This window comes from Eurypyga helias, unplaced genomic scaffold, assembly GCF_000690775.1.
Source record: "Eurypyga helias isolate BGI_N326 unplaced genomic scaffold, ASM69077v1 scaffold5886, whole genome shotgun sequence".
Classification (NCBI taxonomy): domain Eukaryota; kingdom Metazoa; phylum Chordata; class Aves; order Eurypygiformes; family Eurypygidae; genus Eurypyga; species Eurypyga helias.
In genome coordinates this window covers 115,297-139,107 of record NW_010257127.1, presented here as the reverse complement: position 1 = coordinate 139,107, position 23,811 = coordinate 115,297, and the positions used below count along the sequence as shown (strand labels likewise).

The 23,811-nt window shown below is 35.3% G+C and overlaps 1 protein-coding gene across 1 annotated transcript in view; it reads left to right on the top strand.

The window, feature by feature from the left end:
* KCNMA1 (potassium large conductance calcium-activated channel, subfamily M, alpha member 1) overlaps window positions 1-23,811 on the top strand; it is a gene marked incomplete at both ends in the record, with an annotated part of 146,241 nt that overhangs the window by 8,266 nt on the left and 114,164 nt on the right. The window contains 5 exons of the mRNA XM_010153889.1: window positions 13,221-13,331; window positions 16,058-16,163; window positions 17,371-17,453; window positions 18,979-19,048; window positions 20,777-20,932. Coding sequence (XP_010152191.1) covers window positions 13,221-13,331; window positions 16,058-16,163; window positions 17,371-17,453; window positions 18,979-19,048; window positions 20,777-20,932 — 526 coding nt within the window. The remainder of the gene's footprint in view (window positions 1-13,220; window positions 13,332-16,057; window positions 16,164-17,370; window positions 17,454-18,978; window positions 19,049-20,776; window positions 20,933-23,811) is intronic.

The window sequence follows — 23,811 nt, the reverse complement described above, 5'->3', positions numbered from 1 at the left end:
TTGCTGCTCTCATCCTTAATCGGAAGAAATACGGCGGGACTTTTAACTCAACCAGAGGCAGAAAGTAAGTCAAAGAAGACCAGGTGTGGTTGTGTGACTTTAAAGAGCCCCTGAAAGTGGTAATAGCTGAACCACAGCTTATAAGGCTGTATTCCTTGACATCAGATACTACCACTGGAGAGTTGTCACACTATAATTAGAGACCTGGGCTATGCTAAGGTACAAGTCACAACATTTTTTTTCCCTAGTTCGAGAGAACCTGGACACCACTAAGACTACACTGACATATCTTGTAAAAGATGCTGCTATTGCGTATGCAGTTATCTTCTGGAACAAAGTTGACTTGTCACTTCACGGTATTGGGCGTCAGATTACCATGTGCTCATCTCTTAACTAAGCAACAATGATAATTCTCATAATTTTTCAAAAAACTCAGTTCTTTTGAGAACTTGGATTTACTCGACTGCAAAACATGAAGTTTATGTTGATTGAGTTATTACATTAGACTGACTATGTCAGAATTTTGCTAGTGGTGTTTCTCATTGTTCAAACAGCAGGTTCAGATCTCATGCAGCTCCAATTCAGTTCATATGAATATTGCAAATACTTGTGATTTTAGGGTCTGTGACCAGGGCATTTAGAAGGATGTCTCTTAAGAGCAAGTAGCAATGTAGTGTGGTAAAACACAAACCCTTAAAAAATACTTTTTTTTACCTGGTAGCAAAAGTTAAATTTCATTGGACCTCATTAGCTCATTACATTTCTATTGAAGGCCTGCTTGTTTTCTTGACCAAATTAAAACCAGCTCTTTCTGGCATTCCCAGCATCTAGATTTGCTGGAATATAGCCTATAATGAATTAGATGTGTGTGGTGATATAGCAGTTTCTCCTCTTTATCACCTTTAGGGTTGTCATCTCTTGTTGCATTACATATCATTGTGACATTCACAAGTAGAGATATATTTGCCCTAAAAGAGTAGTAATTGAGTATCCTTCCATATAACATAAAGAAGGTACTGCAGGTAATATACATCTAAATAATTGTCCTTCTCCTTACTTTAAGATTATGTGTTTTTTACTTCATTCCTTTCAAATCATCACGCATGCATTATTTTATAAATCTGGATTATGGCTTTATCAAGTTGTTTCTCCTCTCTGTGGTGGAAAAGGACTGTAAATATCCCACAGAGAGAATTCTAGAGTACTGTTTTACATCACTGGGAAGATAAATCAAAGGGGTGTTTTTCCTTTATTGATAGCTTATACTATTTTGTGTTCATTAATATGCACACTATTAGATGACACAAATGAAAACTTCAATACTTTCATTTTTTGAGATAACCTCAAATGTCTGAAGTGGTTTTTTTTTTTTTTTTTTTACTGTGAACACTGATGTTGGAAATTTGCATCATAATTCACTTATCTGAATTAACAAAATGCCCTACTTTATTTCTGAGATAGTATCATTAGTTTCCCAAAATGTCTATTTGTGACAGAGGCCTACTCGGCTTCATACTTGTATTCATACTTGGTTTGTCAGATAGAGAGGTTTTTCAAACATAGAACTTGCACCTCTGTTTTTGACGCTCGAAAGGAGTTATAGCAGAGGGGAATTTGGTAAAAAATTATTTTACATATAGATTTTTAGCATCTCCTCATCTACATTGTCACTAGTACCCAGCATTGCTCAGATGTCTCTAAACTTGGACCTGATCTTCAGTCAGAACCCCACTTCCTGAAAACCTCAACTCCAGATTACAAGCTTCTGCTAGCTTTGGGGCGTGCTTAATTTTTTTTTTTTTTCCCACCTTTTCTTTTTCTCTTTATATGCACTATTTGTTTTTAGCTCATTCTGTTACTACTTTCTCTGCTGATCTCTACTGCCCATATAACGTGTTGTTTGAAACTCATCTCTGTCATCAGCATAAAAACTGTTCAATTTACTTTATGCATTGTTTTCTGGTTCAGTTATTAATTACTAAGTAGATCAAATATGTCCTTTGCTCATGTGGGTCTTTCATCAGAGAATCTAAGCTTGGGAATTTACTTGAACAGTAAAAAGCCATTAGCACCCCTTGTTTGATGTTGCCTTTGCAGTCAGTAGAACAAGATTGATGAAATGTTTTGTTTGGCGAAAATTTAAGTTTTAATTTGGAATTCAGTGTTGAGAGAATGGATTGTCAGAACCAATAAATTTTCCTTTGCTTGGGATATGGGCATGTGGTAGTAATTAGCAATACAAAGTTGAGCAACCAAGCACAGATTCTGGCAACAAACATAATGAGAAACTACAGTTGTTCTATTCCTAACATCAGAAAGTTTCCATATAAAATTAAATACCTGTACACTATGAAAGCAGTTAAATTTTGTTGAAAGATGTAATTTCAGCTCTTAAAATACCAAATGTGTATACTTTTCAACTTTCTCCAAAATAGATAAATTCATGGAATCAGCTTTGTAGCATTTATATATATGTTTATACTTGTTGCCTCATAAACTATGTCTGTGGAATTATATGCTACTATATGATTGTTAAACATATGATTCTGTGTGTTTTGAGGATTGCACTATATTGCTTTAATACTAAGGAGAGACTTGCTTTAGAATTGTAACTAGCAGCTAGAATACATGCATAAAAATTATTTCTATGAATTCTACTTACTAAAAAAGAGAAACAACCAACACACCAGCAAGTTTAATCTCACATTTTTCTTTTCTGCCAGTAGTCCCAAAAGAACTCATAAACTATAAATGAATCATTTTGCACAATAAAGAAGCTTCTCTCTTAGATGGGACGTATACTTAGAGAGTTTGGAAACAGAAGTAGTTTGTAGGCTGTATGTAATTATTATTGGTTACATTTACTGGATACTAGGTAGTTTTGTTACAAAAGTCCAAGGGGAATTTAAAATTTAATTTATATCTCTGCTTTGTTTTATATTCTTGTGATGAGACTTCTAAAGTCTCACAGAACATAAAGCTGGAATTTTATTATAGTCTTTGATGTTTCACCTGTTAAATAAACAACTGTACTTACTGTTATAAAACTATTTATTTATTTAATGTTATTTTGATATACATATATCAGAATGCATACCAGTATATCTATACAAAAGGTGACCAAGATCAAACACATTTAATGACTAGTAACTACCTGACAGAGGTTTTGTGAGATTTGACAGAGTCAAGTTTATGCTTTCTGAAGATGAGAAATTATTTTAAAATGCAAAATAGAGAAATTTATAGTGAAGGTTAACTCATTAATTGCTTTATCACAAGGCATTGTCATCACACTGAAAATTATCTGCAGTATTATATAGGATATATCTCACTAAAACAGTGTGAAACTTACCAGATCAGTATGAAATAACGGATGAAAGTATATACTTGAAAGAAGTTATATTCAGGCAATTTCATAAAGCAAATTAGTGACCAACTAATATCACTATGAGTAGATAATGTAATTTGTAATTAAAAAATACTGGCTACAAATACTGGAAATAAAAGCTAGATGTAATATACAGTTGGGTGGAGAAGGAAAAAAACCTCTGACCTATTGGTACAGTCTTATTAAAAGTCTGTAAATTAGATTTTAGAAAATATTGTGTAATTTTATATTTATAAGCAGGGGAGATTTTATCCTTTTTTGTTTGACCTTTTTTCATTAGTTGCACCTGAAATGGTCTATGGCTTGAGTGTTAATGATACTTCCTTATAGCCTTTTTCCTTAATAATTTTGAGACCAGTAGCTGGTTCCCTACATTCCGTCTACACTTTAAGGACTTTTGTTTGCCTTACACTGTTTAGGCTTTTTTCTATAACCTATCTGTAGAACTCCTGATTTAGTATTCAAGGGACCATTTTAAATCTGTATTTTTAAGTGAAGTACCATAGAAGGTTGAAAGGGTATCTTCCACTCTACCAACATAGCTGATAAACTATTGTTTTAGAGTGTAGCAGTAAATCTAGAGGTTAGTTCGTGCATGCATACCTCTGGAATTCTGGAAAAAGTAGTGATCACTTTGGCTTCGGATGATTTTCTCAAGTGCTCCAACTAACCTCTTAACTATAAAGTTCGCTCTTTAAGTCTTGTGAGACAGAGGGTTTCTTCAAGAAAATCTTGGGTTTGGATGAGTAAAATTCTGCTGTTGCACTCTTTTTGTGATATTTAGAACTTACACATTCAGTCATAGGCAAAATAGGATCGTTTCTGTTATTTCTTCTAAGCCAAAAAAAAAAAAAAACCCAAAATCCCAATGTTCATTTATTATAATGTTAATATTACTCAGGTTTGGCCTGAAGTTTGTTTTGAAAATCCAGATTGTTTCACCTCTACTAATTTATAATTAACCTTATTCTTCATTTCCTAATTTACTTGAGACTCAAGATTGTTCTTATTTAATTTTTTTTATTTCTGTATTCCTTTGTTCATAAGATCAGGTTGGACTTTTATTCTGTGAAATATTTTCCAGTAGAAGATACTCATTTGTTGTAAATCAGCCTGCACAAAGCTCTAGAAAGCATATAGGAAGAACATTTGTAAACTGATGGAGTGAAAGAGAGACTGGATTATTTAATGTTTTTTCTAGTCTTCCATCTAAATTGAATTATTGACTTTTAATTCCATGGACTAAATTCTTTCTGCCTTTTTCATGAGAAACTGCTATCATATCCAATGGAAACTCTGAGAGCAGCAAGCAGAACTCTGCTTCACACAGATACGGGCAGAGAGAGGGATTATCATTTTATATGTATGTGTATATAAAAACTACTTATCTTGTCCAAATAGTATATATTCATGCCAAATTTTGTTAAATCCAATGGCATTACAGTAGTTAATATATTAAAAATTGTATTTTAATGAAATCACAGTTCTTTATTGTATAAGCTATTAAAAGCTCTTGTTTCTTGTCTCTCATGATCTGCTCTGCTTCCCAGAGATTTCTTCAGATTTCTTAAATTTACAAGCCATAAATTAGCAAATCATCAACATATCAACTGGAAGAATCATCTGTTAGAGATTCCTTCCAGAAGGAAACATGGGATTCAATAACTAAACTTCACAGAGAAAAATAAAAACTGTAGACAGATAGATATGGTAAACAAAGACAAACAGATAATTTAAATTGACAGGCCATCTTGGACTCATTAGACATTTGAATTTGATTAAAAATTAGAAAAAAATAAATTAAGGCTTTTCCAAATACTTTGGCAAGGGTCCATTTGCTGCAGTAATGAGAGGCATAGCTCCAAAGAAAGTGACATAAGATTATTATATTAAATAATTTGATACAATATGTAAGATATTACTTTCCAGTGGGATGAGAATGTAATAAGAGATTGTGACATGGATTGCATTATGATCCCCAGGGGTGTCTCTATTTCCCATCTGCTAGCCATTCTCCTAATCCCACTGTTTCAAATGAAGTCTCACTTAGTGATAAAGAAAATCTGATGAGTGTTAAATAGACTGACAGAACTAATAGGACAAACTTTTTTTTCCCCTATTTTGCATGCCTATTAAACTATATTCATTCTTATTAAAGCAAGAAAGAAAATGTGGAAAGTGACATATAACAGTATTATGGCTTAAAAAAATGTGTATTCTAGGTCTCAAATCATGTTTCATTTCTACAATAACAGCACTAATTTTGTATTTCTAGTTGAAATTGTAACACTTAACTTTTCCTTCTCTCTGCCTAAACTTTAAAAAAACACTGGTGTTTGGCATCAGAACATAATTTGTTGCTGTCCAAATTTTGACCAAAAATTTAATCTGGTTTATAAATCTGTTGGTTTACCGTATTCTACAAAATATAATGCCCATAATTTTAAGTGTGGACATTCTACAGAGTGCAAAATGAGATGGCAAAAGTGATGAACTGATCAGCAAGATTTGTGAATTATGACTTTTTGTTTTCACTTAGGTTCTGTTGCAGAAAATTAGTCATGATACTTTGAGGTGATTTCTATGACTAATTTTCATTATGCATTGGCTCTGATCATGAATGAAATGCTCAAACATCTTAAAGCCTTTGCTAACTCCTGCATTGCTTGCAAAGGATTTAATTCTCTTTTGACTCACTGAGCATTTACAAAATACATAATGCAATTTGAAAATGAGTAATGGTGGGAATATAAAGCAATTTAAGGGAAAATATTTTTAATTTCTTTCAAAAGATATAACAGGGTGTCCTCTGTGTGTGGTATCTGCTGTGCAAGAAGGAAGCCCAGGGGTTGGAGTGATTAGAACAGTAGATTAAAGGTGTGTTTGCAACTGAGATACTAATGTTGGAGGTGTGGTTTACTCCAGCATTTTACTGTAAACTTTTTAGTATGGACTCCTTGTGCATGCCATAGCATTTAACATTTTTTACTTCTATTCATACTAAATAATTTACTTGTGTCTCATGATGATATAGCTGTGTTGTGTCTAAATGTGGTATTTTTTATGGAAGCAGAAATACTGTAGATAATATTACCATCAAGACTGAATAAAAGGATGAATATTCATCCTTTACTTTAAGCTACAGTGCAAGCCTCTTAACTAATCTAGACCCTGGAAGAAACAAATCACTGTGCTTTCTTCTTATTATTACAGTTTCAGAGGTATGCATTAAGCAAAGAATATTAACTTTTATTTCGTAACTTGCTTTGTAGACAAACATTGTGCAATACCTTAGATCATAAAAATGTAAGATAAAGTCATTTAGCCATAAATGAGCAAGGGAGCTGAAATAAAGTAGCTCACAGCAAATCTATTATGATGGTATGCTATAGCAAGCAGACTTAGATGCAGGCTCTAATATGCAGTTTAAACAAAGGAGTGTGCTATTTATTCAGAATTAAAGTATCAGAAATGCACTTTATCTGCTTGTTCTCTAGTAGAAATTTCACTTAGGTGGGCATAAAATATTTGAGGACCTGTGTAAGTGAATTCTTCTCCGCTATTTCTGTTTGCTTCAGAAATAATTTCTAATATTTAAAGGTTGCCAGTGACACACTACCAGTATTCCCTGAGCAAGACTGTAGCCTGGATTTTTATAAGTGCACTTGGTATAATTTCTTACCTGTAATAATTCACAGCTAATTAGGGTCTTGTGTGTGACGATCTGTTTCTTATCATTACCAATGTTATGTTTAAGAGAATTTGAAATTATTCTTTCTTGAATCCTAGTTTTACATACTTATCTTGGTCACAAAGTAAATGAATATCTGCATCAGAGGTAACTTTCAAATGCCTGACATTGATGGTTTCCCAGTTATGTTAGCCTGGTGTATTATCCAGTGGTGTTCCACTGATCTGTACTGTATACCATGTACTGAATGTAGGTCTTTGAGTGTTTTCTGGTATCAACTAATTCCTTTTTCTTTATTCACAATATAAGAGAGATTCCAAAGAATGTGAACCTGTTGGAAAGAACAGATAGTTTCTGTCAGAATTAATCACAGCAATTTCAGTACAGGCTGCACGAGTTCACTCTGGTTCCTAAATAGCTGGCAGCTGAAGCTATCAAATCCAATTTATTGAAATTAAAGGTATCTCAGACATATTCTAACATACTGCAATCACATCTCTAGTCACAGTGTAGTCATATTCTTTTACACATTTAACCTTGATACATATTTGAAAATGAGTGCTTTTGGCTTCTCAGTAATTTCAACACTTTCAAAATTTTTAATCCTTTGGGAATAAAGAGAATAACAGAAATCTACTTTTTAACAAACAATTGGAGGAGAACAAATGTTAAAGTTGCTGGGATGTTACACACTTAACAGACAGTTTGCTGTATCTTTCTGACTTGTATCCTTTGTACTAGAAGATTTCTAGAGCCTGATTTGAGAATCAGAGAGATAAAATAGTTCACGGTTGAATTATAAAAAAAATTAGTCATGTCTTGATTTCTAAGTATTTTATGCTCTGTCTTCAGATATTTAAATAACTAATGCAGGGGGAAAAAAAAAAAGTTGGGAGTATCAGTTTTCTTAGTTTCATACCTGCTAGAGTTATTTTTTTAAAAATCAACTTGGTGTGTCTTTTCTGCCCAGAAGTGTCCTTTTTAGATGAGTCGTTCTCAGTCTTTGCCGTTTGTTATATGTGCGAGAAATAGGCAATTTTTATTAATGGTTAAAATATTGTAACATACTCTTCTACTTCACTGTACACATTGGCTAAATAAGTGGTCCTTAGAGGACAGTCCTCTAAGGTTCAAGTCTTTTCTGAAAAAAAAGGAGAAAAACATGACAACATGACTGTAGATCACCTATTACTCTATCAGTATTAATCTGAGAGGGGAGTTTATACTAAAATAAGACCTGTGTTTGTCCAAATAAGAGAGAGACCATAGACACATGAATGCAGTTTTCACTGAATTGAACTGAGTTAACACAATCTTGAGTAACGTTAGGTACATTACGAAAAGCACAAGCAGCTAGAAATGTATTGTAAGTTGGTATATTTCAAGAATGCGTAACACTAATAGATAAACAAGAAGACCATATGTGCAGTCTCTCAGTTGACATTTATTTACTTTTCTTAGTAAGAAAAAGTGACCAAGACCCATCCTGTGAGGAAAAAACAATTAGACTTTACAAGAACCTGTTTACTTCAACGACAGCAGCCTGCTACTGGTATACATAGGGAGGATTTAGATGGTCCGTAGATGAAGGCATGGTCAAAACACTAAGCAGGAAGACTGTAAGGAGATATGAGCATATGTATTTGATATAAATATTATAGTTTTATAGAGATATCTAGGTCAATATGTGCCACACTTCATTTAGTTACTTGACAAGTGAACACCATGTATTCAACTGAATGCTGAACAGAATTTTGTATTTATTATCTTTGATTTATTATGACAGACTAGTTAGAAGTTAGATTTTTTTCAAGTTCTTTATACTTGTTCCAATAAAATGGATATAATTTCCTTCAAAATAAACAGTCAAAAGATTTGCCTTTCGTGTTGTGTCCTCTGAAGGGAGAATCATGCAAAGATCCTTTTTGGAGAATCCTCTTCAGAGTGGACCTGTTTTCATTTACAGTGCTATTTGCATGGATTAAGTGTCTGTTCTCAATTATATAATGTCAGAATCCTGGATGTTTTAACTTTTGCTTATTTCATTTTTTTCTTCCTGAAATTGTTTCTATCTGTGGTAACTTTGGGTCTTTTATTACAATTTTTGTCTATTTTATGAGAAGCTAGTGTATTTTTAGCAAATGTATCATTATGTCAATACTTGAGTGGAAAAAAACTAGGTGCTGTAGAGAATTTAATTTGGGTAGAAGCACACTTGAAATTAACTGTACTAATTTTTCATAATTGGTTACTAATTAATTTTGAGAGTGATAAGTATATAGGGGAGAGAATGGATTACATTGGCTTTAGTGGTTGATAGAATATGGCTCCTGATAAATTTCTGATTCTTAGTAAAAGAATCCTTTTGCAGCATCGCCATTGTGTACTATGGATTCTCCTTGGCATATTTAAACCACTTTCACTTCCAATAAATGATACCAATGACAACACAAACCTTAGTCCTCCTGAATACTAATCAGCAATAAAAGTCTCTCAGTTCCTGAATCAGGGTTTTCAGTATTGAGAGGGAATTTCTGAATTCTATTTTTAAATCATGAAAAGAAATAAAATTGGAAATCATGATATTACTTTTGAGGTTTTTCATAAATAAAAGCTTAATGCAGAGGTTAGACATTTCTGTTGACCCTGAATTATTAATACAATATTTTCCTAATAACCATCTCTAGCTGAAAGCAAAGATATCCAGTATGTTGGCTTTACTTAAACTATCAGTGCATGAAAAAAAAAAAAAATGGGTGGTACATGGGAAGGGAATGGTTATTGGAACAAACAGAGGAAGTTATAAATCTTCAAATCATATACAGGACAGAATGGAACAATATAAGCTCTCCAAGTTTTCTTACATAATGCACCTACTAACTGTTTCTGGGCAAGTGGGAAATCTGTTTTCAATTTATTTTACTTCTAAGCAAAAATATAATTTATGTTAAAAAGAGTTTTGGGTTTTTTTTGTGGGAGTTTTCAATCAAAAATTAATGCAAGTATCTCAACAGAAAGTGTTGCTTGAAAACCAGGAGTTTTTGTTGCTATCGCTCAGGACACTGTCTTGTAGTATATAAGAACAGCAAAGAAGAGAAGAATAGATCATGTCCAGTCCCAAATCAGTGCTAAAATTAAACCATGGTGCAGATACCTCCTGACACTTCCAAAAGAATCAGTCCTGGTGCTCAAATTCAAGAGTATTTGACAACCAAATGTTTTATTTTCACTGGAGTAGACTGTCATGAAACCCTACTGAATGAGAATCATAACAGGATTTAATTATTGTACCAAATGCATCTGTTTTTAGCGGGAGATTTTCAGAGTAGGTAACCTCTGGAGGTCTTTTCCAACCTGAATTATCTTGTAATCTTATGATACTACGAAAATGTCTTCTGTAACAGAGTAGGTTACATGCTCTGTCTGGCTGGTAATTTGCCTATATTCTTAAAATGCAGACTCAAAACAGAAAAGAACCCATATGAAGCGAAATCTCCCAGGAAGAAAGTAAATTTTCTGCAAAGGGATGAAGAGTAGCACAAGAGCATTCACATTCATGCTAAACCTAACAGCTCAGGATATGGATGAGGCAGTTGCCTGCAAGAAAAAAATGCTTCTGTTATTAAAATAATGCATTAAATTTCTTAATTAGTAATAGATGAAAACATTTGAAGAAAATAGTACCAATAGTTTAAAAGTGGTCATGTTAAAAAACATGTACAGACAGTATAAGGAATACAAATGAATACTTTTAGCTGCTATTTATAGTTTTCTTGGGCTTTCGCCATTTTTGATACTAGATGGGTTTATACTCAGGAAAAGTGCTGAATACCACTAGACAGCTAGAACTTCCCAGTGTGTTAGTGTAATGTAGTGTATCAAACACAGTCTGTTCAGAATTTAGTACACTTAATAAGGTTTTAAACGTGCTGTCAGAATCTCAACTTTCTTGAGGTTTTCCATTTACACTGATATATTGGCTGGACAGTCATCCATTTGGTGGGGAGTGAATCTTGAAGATTATTATCCTGACCTAACTGTGACTGTCATAACACATGTATAGACAGTGCTGGCAGCTCAGGCAGTGGACCACTAGGGAGACTGAGGAAGGGGGGAATACAGTTGTGGTTTTATCCAGTACAGAGATTGCTGAAAACTCTGCCAAGCTGCAAAGATCCCAGAGGAAACATCTTAAGGACACCTTCCACAAAAAAATGATGAGCTAATATATTTTATGTCTTGTTTTCTGATATTGTGCTTACCATCTCATAAAACAGGAAAGCTTTTAACTCGGGGATTTTTTTGTGTTTTCAAGTGTTTACAGTCTGAGAACTCAATGCTCTGTATACTTACCACACAAAAGACTGAGGCTAAAATTAAGCAAAATCTTACTGAAGCGAAAGCAGACACCCTGGATTACTAGTTTAGCAGTAAAAGTTCATAATACTGAGTCCTATGTGAAATACAAACCAGCGTGATCGTAGTCTCATATAAACACATATTCCTTGCCTGTTAAAAAGAATTAAATCATTGAAGTTTTTGACTGTTTCTATTTCTAAAATTGCATCTGGGTCCTGGTGATGCTGAGAACTCATGCAAAAGAAGTGTTTATCATATATCTAAATAAAGCTTTAAATTTCTGTGCTGTGCTATTTATGAAAGTGGTAATAGAACAGTATCATAAGGTGTGGTGGACTACTATAGTAGTTTATTGTGGCTTCCTTTTCTAGTGACCATCTGAGCCACTGTAAAAGTAACAGTATATGATGGTGATATTCATTGTGTGAATGCATATTACTGATTTATTCTTTATTCTGCATAGTTATCCCTTTCCTAATGAGTTCTATACACTTTTCACACACATTTCATCAAACATCAAATTTTGAAGCAAGAACAGTTTCCTATTACAGCCCATTAAACAAGTAGTCATTGCTGCTACCTATTATTTGTTGTTTCCAGCTAATGAGGTTTCTGCCTTACTGAGTTTTCCACAGAAAATTATGAAGAAGGTGAGACTTGGATGGTCTTTTACTTATGCTTGGAATTAGTTTGCTTCGCATTTGGCAGTTCAAGTGCCAATTAAGTTTGGTTTTTTGTAGTGTTTGTGCATAGACTATATGACTGTAATGAAGCTGACTTTATGTTAGTTCAGGAATCGAATATATACCACCTTGTCCCTGTTCCTGACTTCTGTAAGCAATGTGGTAATTGGAAGCATTAGCAACAGGCATAACAAAGTCAACATCTGTCTTAAACCCATGACAGTTGGGTTTAAACCCATGAGGGTTGAGCTTATTCCATGAACGAAATTGTGAGATTATGTAGGGTATTCTAATCACAAACTTTTGGACTTTGCTTTATAATTATAAAGCAGCAAATATCCTTTAAGTCAGAAAGAGTACAATTTCCTAGACCTTTTCTTCAGGCTCTCAGAACTTAAGATGTAGAATGTAAGATATGAAGGTAGGTGTTTATTGCGCTTCCATCTTGCATGGTCAGATACATCTATTAATGAAAATTAGGAGCAGTAGAAGCCTTTGTGACATTAGAGTCTGTGCAGTCTTTGGTTTTCTAAGCAATCTATTCAAATGGTGCCATAAATAATGATTTCTTTAAAAATTTATTTATTGTAAAGTCCTTTCATTGCAGAGTTTTGACCTAAATTGGCAAATTTTGCACTGCCTACATTGGCGTGTCTGCTTTCAACCATGGAAAAATGTCAAATCATTTTAAGGAGATTTGCTGTCTCATTATGTCATAAACCAAAAATTTAAACAGTCAATCTCATTAGAGGAGGTAAAGATATGGAGAAAGGTGTGGAAAATAAAGAGATATGACTTTGAAAAGTTAATACAGTGTATAAACATATATATAAATGGTGCCACTTATTGTTAAATGTGTAATACAACTTGGCCAAATGGTTTGTTAATAGTAGCCTTTGCAAGCGATAGTGTATATGTAATTGCAATTGTAAAGCGCCTTTTGGAACTGATGTTTTCCTTCTCTGACTTCATGGAATAGGATCTAGAGAAGCATCAAGAAAGGACTAATACTCTCTTTTGGCCATTAAATTATAATTTCCTTCTTGTTTTTTGTTTGCTTGTTTTCTTTACAAGATTAACACTGATTTTTCTGTAACAGGCACATAGTTGTCTGTGGACACATAACACTTGAAAGTGTGTCCAACTTCCTGAAGGACTTCCTGCACAAGGATAGGGATGATGTCAACGTAGAAATCGTCTTTCTGCATAAGTGAGTAAACTTTCAATATTAGACTTATCTGTTACTAAAATGCATTAAATTAAGCCGTGCCTTTTTTTTGGAAGATAGAAGATCTTTCAAGCTCCAAGTAACCATAAAGTTAGTGTTTGCAATTACTTCTGTTAACAATGCATTTTGAAAAAAAAGGGTTGTTTTCTGCAGTTGTTTTATAACCATTTGCTAAGTATAGGTGTTTCAAGCAGACAGACTTCATGCCCAATCACATAAATTATGAGATAGATAGCTAAACACATCGTTGAAATGGGAATAGAATTATGAAATTAAAAATACTGTCCTGCTCTGGACATACTCCAGCACCTTAATGCCTTTCTTGAAGTCAAGACCCCAAAACCGAACACAGTATTGGAGTTGTAGTCTCACCAGTGCTGAGTACAGGGGGACAATCACTTTCCCTAGTCCTGCTGGCCATACTGTTCCTGATGCAGGCCATAATGACATTGGCTGCCTTGGCCACCTGGGAACACTGCTGGCTCATATTCACCTGACTGTCAAGCAACATCCTCCGGTCCTTTTCTGCTGGACAGCTTTGTAGCCACCCTTCCTGAGGCCTGTGGCTGTGACCCAGTGCTTGGCCTTGGCTCATCAATCCAGACTGTCCAGATCCCTCTGAAGAGCCTTCCTACCTACCCTCAGGCAAATCAACGTTGCTGCCCAACTTGGTGTTGTCTGCAGGCTTACCGGGTGTGCACTCATACCCCTTGTCCAGATGATTGATAAAGGTATTAAACAGAACTGGTCCCAGTACTGATCGCTGGGGAACACCACTTGTGACTGGCCACCGACTGGATTTAACTCTATTCACCACCACTCTGGGTCCAGCCAATTTTTTATCCAGTGAAGAGTACGCCCATCCAAGCCATGAGCAGCCAGTTTCTGCAGGAGAATTCTGTAGGAAACAGTGTCAAAGGATTTATTGAAGTCTAGGTAGACAACCTCCACAGCCTTTCCATCATCCACTAAGTGGGTCATCTTTTCATAGAAGGAGATCAGGTTTGTCAAGCAGTACCTGCCTTTCATAAACCCATGCTGACTGGGCCTGATCCCCTGGTTATCGTGTGCGTGCTGTGCGATGGCACTCAGAATGATCTGCACAATAGCCTTTCCCAGGACAAAGATCAGACTGACAGGCCTGTAGGTCCAAGGATTCCTCTTCTGACCTTTCTTGTAGATGGGTCACATTTGCTAACTTCCACTCAGCTGGAACCTTCCCTGTTAGCCAGGACTGCTGATAAGTGACTGAAAGTGGCTTGGTGAGAACTTCCCCCAACTCCCTCACTAGAAAGCCCCTCAGATTCTTCATGTAGTTTTAATATAAATGAGATGCACTACTTTACAGACACAGTGATAGAAAAGAAATTCATCGCACAATGATAATTGGTACTGCTTTTTTACCTGTGTACACACACCTACACACACATAGTCTCTTTAATTTTTCTGATGTGGGATTTGGAAAGGTGTCTTAAGGTGGTGGTTGTTTCTTACAGGCTCCGCATTACACGTAATACAACATCAAACGGGTGTACCTGTGGGAACAGTTCCTAGAAATAGTCATGTACTAGAGAGAGACAATATGAAAGGTCTTTTCTGCTCCGGAACGACATCTGTTTAGAAGCTATGAATGACGAATATTTTTGCGTTTAGTAGCAAGTTCTACGCTTTTCTTCCTGGCAAAGAAAATGACTGAAAAGTTAAAGAATCATTTGTGATGATTCAACAAAGGAAGCTGAAAAATTAAGAATCAGCAGCACTTGCAGAATTTTTGTTATCTAGTCCTTGCAAAGCAAACTAAAGGTGATATCCTCAAGTAAATGCATACTTTATTTTCTTGTTTCCTCTTTGTAAGTAATAACAAGAATTGACTGGTAGAGGAAAGCAGAGATTCAGATTTCTACAGTGAAAATGCATGGTGATAAGAATCAGGAAACTGCAAATGTATATGAAGGGAGTTGAGCACCTGAGTGCTTTTTTTGTGCCTGCTTTTCTTCTGTGCCTTCACAGACAAATATTTGTGTACAACTGTTTCCTTAATAAATTTAGCATCTGACATAACAAAGATCTCATGCACTTACTATATAGCTGATAATCCCTTCTGTTTAATGAGTGGTATTAGAAAAGTTATTTACAAGGTTGTTGCCACATTATGTAATGTATTGTGATCCTTTTTTATTTCTTTGTTTATGGCAAAATGAAAGGAGACAGAAAGTCATAGCATAGTTATGTTTTAATTGTAGCTCCTGGAGGCCTCAGAACCACCCATAGCATTCCTGTTTTCAGCTTTTAGTGTTTTTTGTATTGAGCTCTCTTATTTTATGTAATCAACTGTTTTGAGAATGCTGGAGACATGCAGAGGATGATTGTCTTGCTGAAAATTTCTGTGGAGAATGCTGCGTGAGGATGTTTTCGAATGTTTCCACCAATTCTTCTGGATTGCTGTCTGTGAAAAGCTGACAAATGATGAACCTGTAGAGAAGCACAATGAAGTGGGCCAGAAATGCTGTAGACAGAAGTAAGGAAGAAAAACAGTATAGCATTTGTCTAGTGCTAGACACTATTTCCACGCCACAAGAAAAGCATCAGCAGAAGTCTGAATGCCTAAAATAAATAAATGGGTTGGTTTATAAATGAAGGAAATGGAGCAGTTATGGAAAATGATTTGTTATTTGCTCATGTGGTTTTTTTTCATCTTCCCTATGCAGTATCTCCCCTAACCTTGAGCTGGAAGCTCTTTTTAAACGACACTTCACTCAGGTGGAATTTTATCAGGGTTCAGTCCTTAATCCCCATGACCTGGCGAGAGTGAAGGTAACAGCTCTGTTCTGTTTTCCTGCTAATTGACTTTTTTAAAAGTACTAACTGTATAATTAGAAAAAAGCAATAAAACTCTTCTTCGTGTAACCCCAAAAGATTGTTCTTTCATTTCTATTAGCTTGCCTAATAAATATATCTATCCTTGGTTTTCCTGTATCTTTAGATCTACAAAGCTACAGTAAAACTATGACTTAAGATACATTGTGTGCCATTCCATTGAACTCTTTATGAATTTTTCATTGGGGTTTATTTCAAGAGTCTATTTTACATTAATGTTTGATAAAATAGAACATTCTCTTACAGTAATTGCTTAAAATGGTATTGTCTTACCTTCATCAGAATGATTAGAAAATAATTTTTCACCTGTCAAACCCTTTTTCTATTGTCTAGAGTCTTGGAAAAAAAATTAAGATATTTAGTAGCTAAAATGAGATGGTTTTATTGTCTAGAATTCTCTGTGGTAAATTATTTTGTACTCTTAAAGCAAAGTATGAAGCTTAAAAAAAAAGCAGGCTGTCAGATATAGCATTAATTCTTTGTTTCTGGGTTTGGTTTTTGGTGTATATTTTTGTGTGTTTGGTGGGTTTTTTTGTGTTGATTTTTTTTTTTTTAATGGAATGTAAACCGGCTGCTTAAAACAAGAATATTTTAGTACAATAGTAACGCTGTCTTGAATATTGATCATATCTTTTGTCCATTTTGGCTGCAGAAATTGCATAACATTTTGTAGCCCAACACACACTGTTTTAGTTCATGAGAAAAAAATGTTATAATTATGACCATAATATTGTGTGTTGGTATTTTGTGTTCTGTATTCCACCCTTCTTTGTGTTGGTATTTGGTTGTATACACTGAAAAATACTTTTGTCATCTGCTTTGGGTTAAATACAGCTAAAGTTTGTGTGAACAGATCAGTTCTCCTCGTGCTTTCTAAAAATGGTGCTCAGATTAGAAATCATCAGTTCAGCCACCTCTTCCTGTCTCTAATAGGAAGGTATTTAAATTCCCAAAGAAATTGCTATGTCTGTATGAAAGCTGTTATCATTACTCGCATTAGCCTTGAGACATTTTTTGATTAGCAGTATTAAGAACTGACATTCACACTCATTATGACAGTGTTGGATTCCCTAATACTTTATGATGAAAGAAGAGCTGGAAAGAGAGGTTGCTATTCATGTTTGCTTTTTCTTTGGTGTCTCAGATAGAGTCAGCAGATGCGTGCCTAATCCTTGCCAATAAATACTGCGCTGACCCAGATGCTGAAGATGCCTCCAATATTATGAGGTAAACTCATTAGTTTTTAATAGGTTTTTTAATAGGGTTTTGGTTCTTAATTCTAATTAGGTAACTTCTGGTGTCCAGATAGGTTATAGCCACACGCAGTTTTATTGCAGATCTGTTGCGCTTGAAGAATATTGCAGGGGTATTTTTATGGGACCAATTGTTTTGAAAGTTCAGAGATAAGGAGACCCTAAATTCCTGCCTAAAGTGTTTTAACATAGTTTTAGAAAGAATATGCCGGAAGAGAGTCTTGGAACACAAGCTTTGCAGTACCTAGGTTTTAAGTATTCGTAGCTGAATGCTGTCCCAATATTAAATGCAGTTATGTTGTGGCAACAATGTTACGTGAGTGCATTACTGCATGAGCTGAACAATGGGACAGAAGAAGCCTGAATCACTTCATACCTCTTTGCTACTTCTTGTATCTGCTTCTACAAGTAATTTTGTCGGTTGGAGGGAAGCAAGGTATATATTTCATGATGGTAATGATAGAGCGGTCTCAGCTCCATCCTCCTTTTTTACACTGAAGACCAAACATTGCTTATTTTGATTGAAAAAGCACTTATCACATTAGAAACCATCAGATCTTGTCCTGCTTTCCTCCTTATATTCTCTGGAACAAGATGAAAGAGTCAGTCAGAAGATGGCAGCTAGAGCTGAACCATTCCATGTTTCTGTGTGTTGTTCATACAACCATAGTTTTAATGAAAACAGTCTCTCTGTTTAAAATTAAAATGTCAAGGATTTGTTAAAAATGTTAAAAACATAGGATGGGCCAGTGTTATGGACCAATTTTACAGATGTTTGCATGCTGTGAATTGAATGAAGAAATTTAAAAAAAAAAAAAATTTGGTCCTCGAACAAATTTGTTGGGTGCAAGAGATCTGTCTATGGAAGGTGCAGGGCTTAAATATGCCTATTTTCACAACATGCTTTTGAGTTTCAGCGCAAGAAACTTCATTTTTACATTAATTGCATACATACATTAAAAATATTCTAGTTGCAGATTAGTGCATTCTTAGTAGATTTAATGCATTTAATGTAATAATGTGCAAAAGTGTTATTTTGAGAGTGACATTGTCTTGTGTCTTCTCACATTTAAATTAATTTAATTCAGCAAAATTGAATTTCTAATGAAATAATTCAGTCAGAAAAGGAAATTTAAAAGCAAGACTTGTTTCTTCTTTCCAAAAGATAACATAAATTAAAATCATGCATATGACCTTCTTAATATGTTCATTGCTGTAGCTTTGATATGCGTCAAAGCACAAACCAGACCAGCAGTTTGCAAGATACTTTCTACAAAAGACTAGTGTAAACAATTATGGCATTGAGTCTTATGAGTCTGCTGATTTCTGGTCTGACTTCAATTGGTATGCTTTACAGCTAGATGAGTAAGAGGATACAGTTTTGATTTGGGACTTGACAATACAATAAAGCAAAGGTATTCAGATACATTATCCAAATATCATACCCGCTAAAAGTTCCTTTGGTTTGTGTGTTTTTTTTTTTTAATTTTATTTTTCAGAGTTATTTCAATAAAGAATTATCATCCGAAGATAAGAATTATCACTCAGATGTTGCAGTATCACAATAAGGTAAGGCAGCAACCAGCAATGTTTCTCCCCAGAGCTTGTTGCTACATTGCATTCGTTCATACACAACTTTTCTATCTCCACTAATAGTAAGCATTATTTCCAAACAAAAAAAGGTCCTAATAACCTTGCCATGTAATCGAGTTACAACGTAATTCAGTTTTATGTATATATACAAGGACCTTATCAAAATCCTCTGGCACTTATTAATTGCCTAGGGTCTGTTTCTCAAAGCTGCAATGTCCATAGTTGCTATGGACAGATAAGCTTTTAACCACCCAACTTCTCTAAGTTTTGCCACATTTTATTACACCAAAAATGAATTGGTGGCCTCTAGGCAAGTCATCTGAAATCAGTTCTTTGTGGATACTTTAAAAATAAATGCATAGTATTATTCTCTTATTGGAGATTTATTGTGATTTTGTGTTTTTTGCATGACAACATAGACCTGAAGTTGCCAAGTAGCAGGTGCAAAATAAATAAAATTAAGTGGGTTTTTTTAATTTAAAACCTAATCTGGTTGTGGAATTTTTTCCTAAAAATATTGTGGAGATCAAAATTATAAATATGCTTTGGAAAGGGGTTTGGAAAATTTTTAATGGTAAATCTGTGCCCTTTAAATACAATGAAGTCAATTCATTAAATCCTGAAGTGAAAAAGTCCATAAATTGCTGACTAACAGGACTAGGAAGAATGTATTAGAGGACAGACTACTCATATGTGACCTGCCTCTTTTTTTATTTCTAAAAGCATCAACCACTGCCCAGTGTTGTGGAAAAAGCTTGGCTGGGTACTCAGAAGGTTTGACTGCTAGTAACACCTTATACCTCTAATTGTCTAGAACAAGGACAATTACTGTTGCTTGCTGTCTTTTTATATAATACAGGATTAAAACCAAGGTGTTTCTCTGCTTTAAACAGGCTCAGAGGGGAAGATCTTTTAAATACTGCGTATTTCCTTTGTATTTCCAACGAATGTGTCTTCAACGATAACTTTATCAAAACGCTGAACTGTAATATTAACTTATGAAGGGAAACTAGCATGAAGGCCTGTTTCCCTGTGTCTAGGCATTTCTCTAAGACAGACGGAAGAGAGAGTCTGACGGAGTTATGCCAATAACTTAATAATATTAATATCTATCTAACTGGCCAGTGTCAATACTGGATATCTTTATTCTATCCTTATAATCAGCAAATTTAGGAAAAAGTTTGGATTTTCACTAAGTCAAGTACTGTCCTTCAGCACAGGGCGAAAGGAATGAGATAGAAAAAACAGAAGATGGTGTATACCTTATTAAATGGCTATGTCTTATAAAGGTTGCAGCTTCACGAAAGTTGTAATGTAGGTTATATTAGATTCCTGTGTATTATTTATATGCCTTATCAGTCAAAAAGTAGCTCAAAGTACTGTAAATGGAATACACAGAAGGGAAGAAAAACTTTACAACAATCTGTAGTTTGTTCAGGTGTGAGAATGGACCTGGCAAAGTGTCACAGCCAGAATATATCTTGAGAAATTTAAGCTTTTTCCTATAATAGGTAGGTTTTGAACATCTCTTAGTATAGACTCTAAAATACTTGGAGTGCTTCTGTCTACTCAGAAAAAGTGAAGCCAGTTTAAAAAAAAAAAAAAAAAGTTGAAAAACCCCTGCTATCTCCTTCAGTGCTGTACTTGTATTTGAGGAAGTCTTTCTGGTTCTTCACCAGTGGGTTTTGTTTGTTTGTGTTCCAGGCTCATCTGCTTAATATCCCAAGCTGGAACTGGAAAGAGGGGGATGATGCAATCTGTCTTGCTGAACTCAAGCTGGGTTTCATAGCCCAGAGCTGCCTGGCACCAGGCCTTTCAACAATGTTAGCCAACCTCTTCTCTATGAGGTCATTCATAAAGGTAATGTCTTGTCTCATTAGAATCTAGTAATCCACAATTCAGTTTGTCAGAGAGCTGAGTAGAAAACATGGCTCAAATATGGAACAGATAGGAATGCATTAATGCGCTTCATGGGGGAGGGGGAACCAAAACCCAAAAACAAAAATAAAAAAACAGTCAAACCCACACACACATGCTTACATACAAAAGTTGTCTGCTGCAAATTGGACAATGAGCCAGTTTCTGTCAAGTTGTATTTTTATTTTTATTCATCAAGTGCTTGGCCTTTAAATGATCATTCAAAGCATCATCCGTTTCTAGAGAGATAGTTCTGGTGTTTTGTGTTTAGTTTTAGAAAAAACATATGTTTATCTATGTGAAAAACTCCTGCTGCTAAAACAAAAAATACGATATATATGTCCCATATAGCAACAAAGTGTCTGGAAAAAAGGAGTGATCATTTTGGTCATTTACATCAAGTGTCTAGTATACCTCTGGCTGTGAGACTGAATAAGGAACATGTGTAGGAACTGAAGCCTGAATTTCCTACAACATCATTCATGTATATATATTTTTTTTTTCTCCTCAGTTAAAGATCTCTTTTGGGCTTAATGTGGCAAAGTTTTAACCCAGTTATTTCTAGACTTCTATAGCAGCTGTATTTGTTCACTAGACCAAGGCCTTGGTTGCAACAATCAGTGCTTCCTCCCTTGTGCCTTTCTGGGACACTGATTCCAAACACAAAGTATGATCGGTTTCCAATACTATGAGTTTTATTAACAGGACAGAAAACACTGGAATACAAGGTAGGTCTTGGTCCGCTTCAAGTTCCTTTCACACGTAAGCAAAAAAAAAAGAGCCTAATGTCCTCAGGTGAGAAAGTCAGGACTATTCTCATGGAGGGGCACATATCAGTGAAGAGCAGTGAGTCTTTATTTAATTCTTATGAAGTCCTGAAATTCTTATTAAGGTATCTGTTGGAGATCTCCAAAAAGTTGGAGACAGTAGACTCCTGTGTGTCAAAAATATTCCAGACTATTACATACAGTAAAAAAAAAAAAAAAAAGCCAGTTTTCAACATAGAAACTAGCCTGGGCTCTGCACTTTGCTGTCTTCAGTTAGAATGTTTGTCTCTTTATTCACGTTCTTGAAAACTTCAGTAAACCCAAATTTGGGCACTGTCTATGACTCATCAGCATATGGTCATTTTGATATTAATCCTTTCTACTTATATCCCAAAAGACAGCTATATCTCTCATGAACTTCATTCATATTGCCAGTCAATTTGGTCTGCCTCACTCTTGTCCATTGTGGTAACACAAACATCTCAGGAGCCTCAAACATCTGTAACAGTCACACTAATGTATCCAAATTACTGTTCTATGAATGTTGCAGTCTAATCCCAGCCGGCAACTGAGCACCACACAGCTGCGCACTCACTCCCCTGGTGTGCTGGGGGAGAGACTTGGAAGAGAGTGAGAAAACTTGTGGGTTGAGATAAAGACAGTCTGTTAGGTCAAGAAAAAGCCATGCACACAGGCAAAGCAAAACAAAGAATTCATTCACTGCTTCACATTGGCAGGCAGGGGTTCAGGCATCCCCATGAAAGCAGGGCTCCATCACATGTAATGGTTACTTGGTAAGAATGTTGCCATTGGTCTGAACATTTCCCCCTTCCTTCTTCTTTCCCCAGCTTTAGATGCTGAACATGACCCCGCAAGGTCTGGAATATCCGTTTGGTCAGTTGGGGTCAGCTGGTCCAGGCTGTGTCCCTCCCAGGTTCTTGTGCACCCCCTGCCCACTCACTGGTGAGGTGGGGTGAGGAGCAGAAAAGTCCTTGAGTCTCTGTAAACACTGCTCAGTAGTAACTGAAACAACCCTGAATTATCAACAGTGTTTCCAGCACAAATCCAAAATGCAAGCCCCATGATAGCTGCTGTGATGAAAATTAACTCTATCCCAGTCAAACCAGCACCATGAACTTGCTCTTGAAATTAGAAGTAGGCCCAAAACTTTGGCTCAGCTTCTGTCTTTCCAAAATCAGAAGGGACCAATTTTCTCTCAAGGACATCCAAATGTATCATTATCTTTAGAAGTCCCAGTCTTAATGCAAATTATTTTAATACTGAATTTAAACTTGCAATAAGAAAACTGCAGATTCAGAAAGTGGTAAAGTGTACAAATATCTGACTATGGGGGATCTCTAGTACAGAGGGGTGCATTTATGGGCTGGATTAGTGGTTAAAATGTTTAGACAAGTTAAAAGCTGCAAATGTAGTATTAAGTATCATCTTCCCAGAAACTATATCTAACCACTTATGTCATTATCTTACCCACCTTCAATCCTATATTTTCTCACAGTATAAGATATTTTTATAATAATTTCAGTACAGTGACAGATTGGACTATCTCACTGATGAAAGGTTTTAAGCTGAAAGCTCAGCTTTGCCAGGCAATACCCAGATTACATGTGAGTATGAGAGCAATGATTTTGATTTGGAGGAAGCTATCAATGTCGGTTTTGCCCTTGTATCTGTGATTATAGAGAGTTATAAACAGAATAGGATGCAGACATACTTTAACTTGTGTTACTTCAGATGTCATCTTGCGGTAGCAGAGAGAGTAAGAATGCTGTCATATAGTGTACTGGGAGAATACCAGACTCTGTTAGTACTGGTTAAAATGTCTGCTGCTTAACTAAGAATGAATTGTCCAGGCAAGGAAAATGAGCATCCAACTCATTTGGTGACAGCTAAAGGTTTATTTCTTATTTTTCTTTATTTAGCTGAAAGGATGTTCTTTCTCGAAGCTGTCTCATTCTTAAAAGTGTATTTGAAAGAGAAAACTAGTACTGAGTGGTGGTTGTGAATCAACAGTGTATTGGAGAGCAGCTACATTGA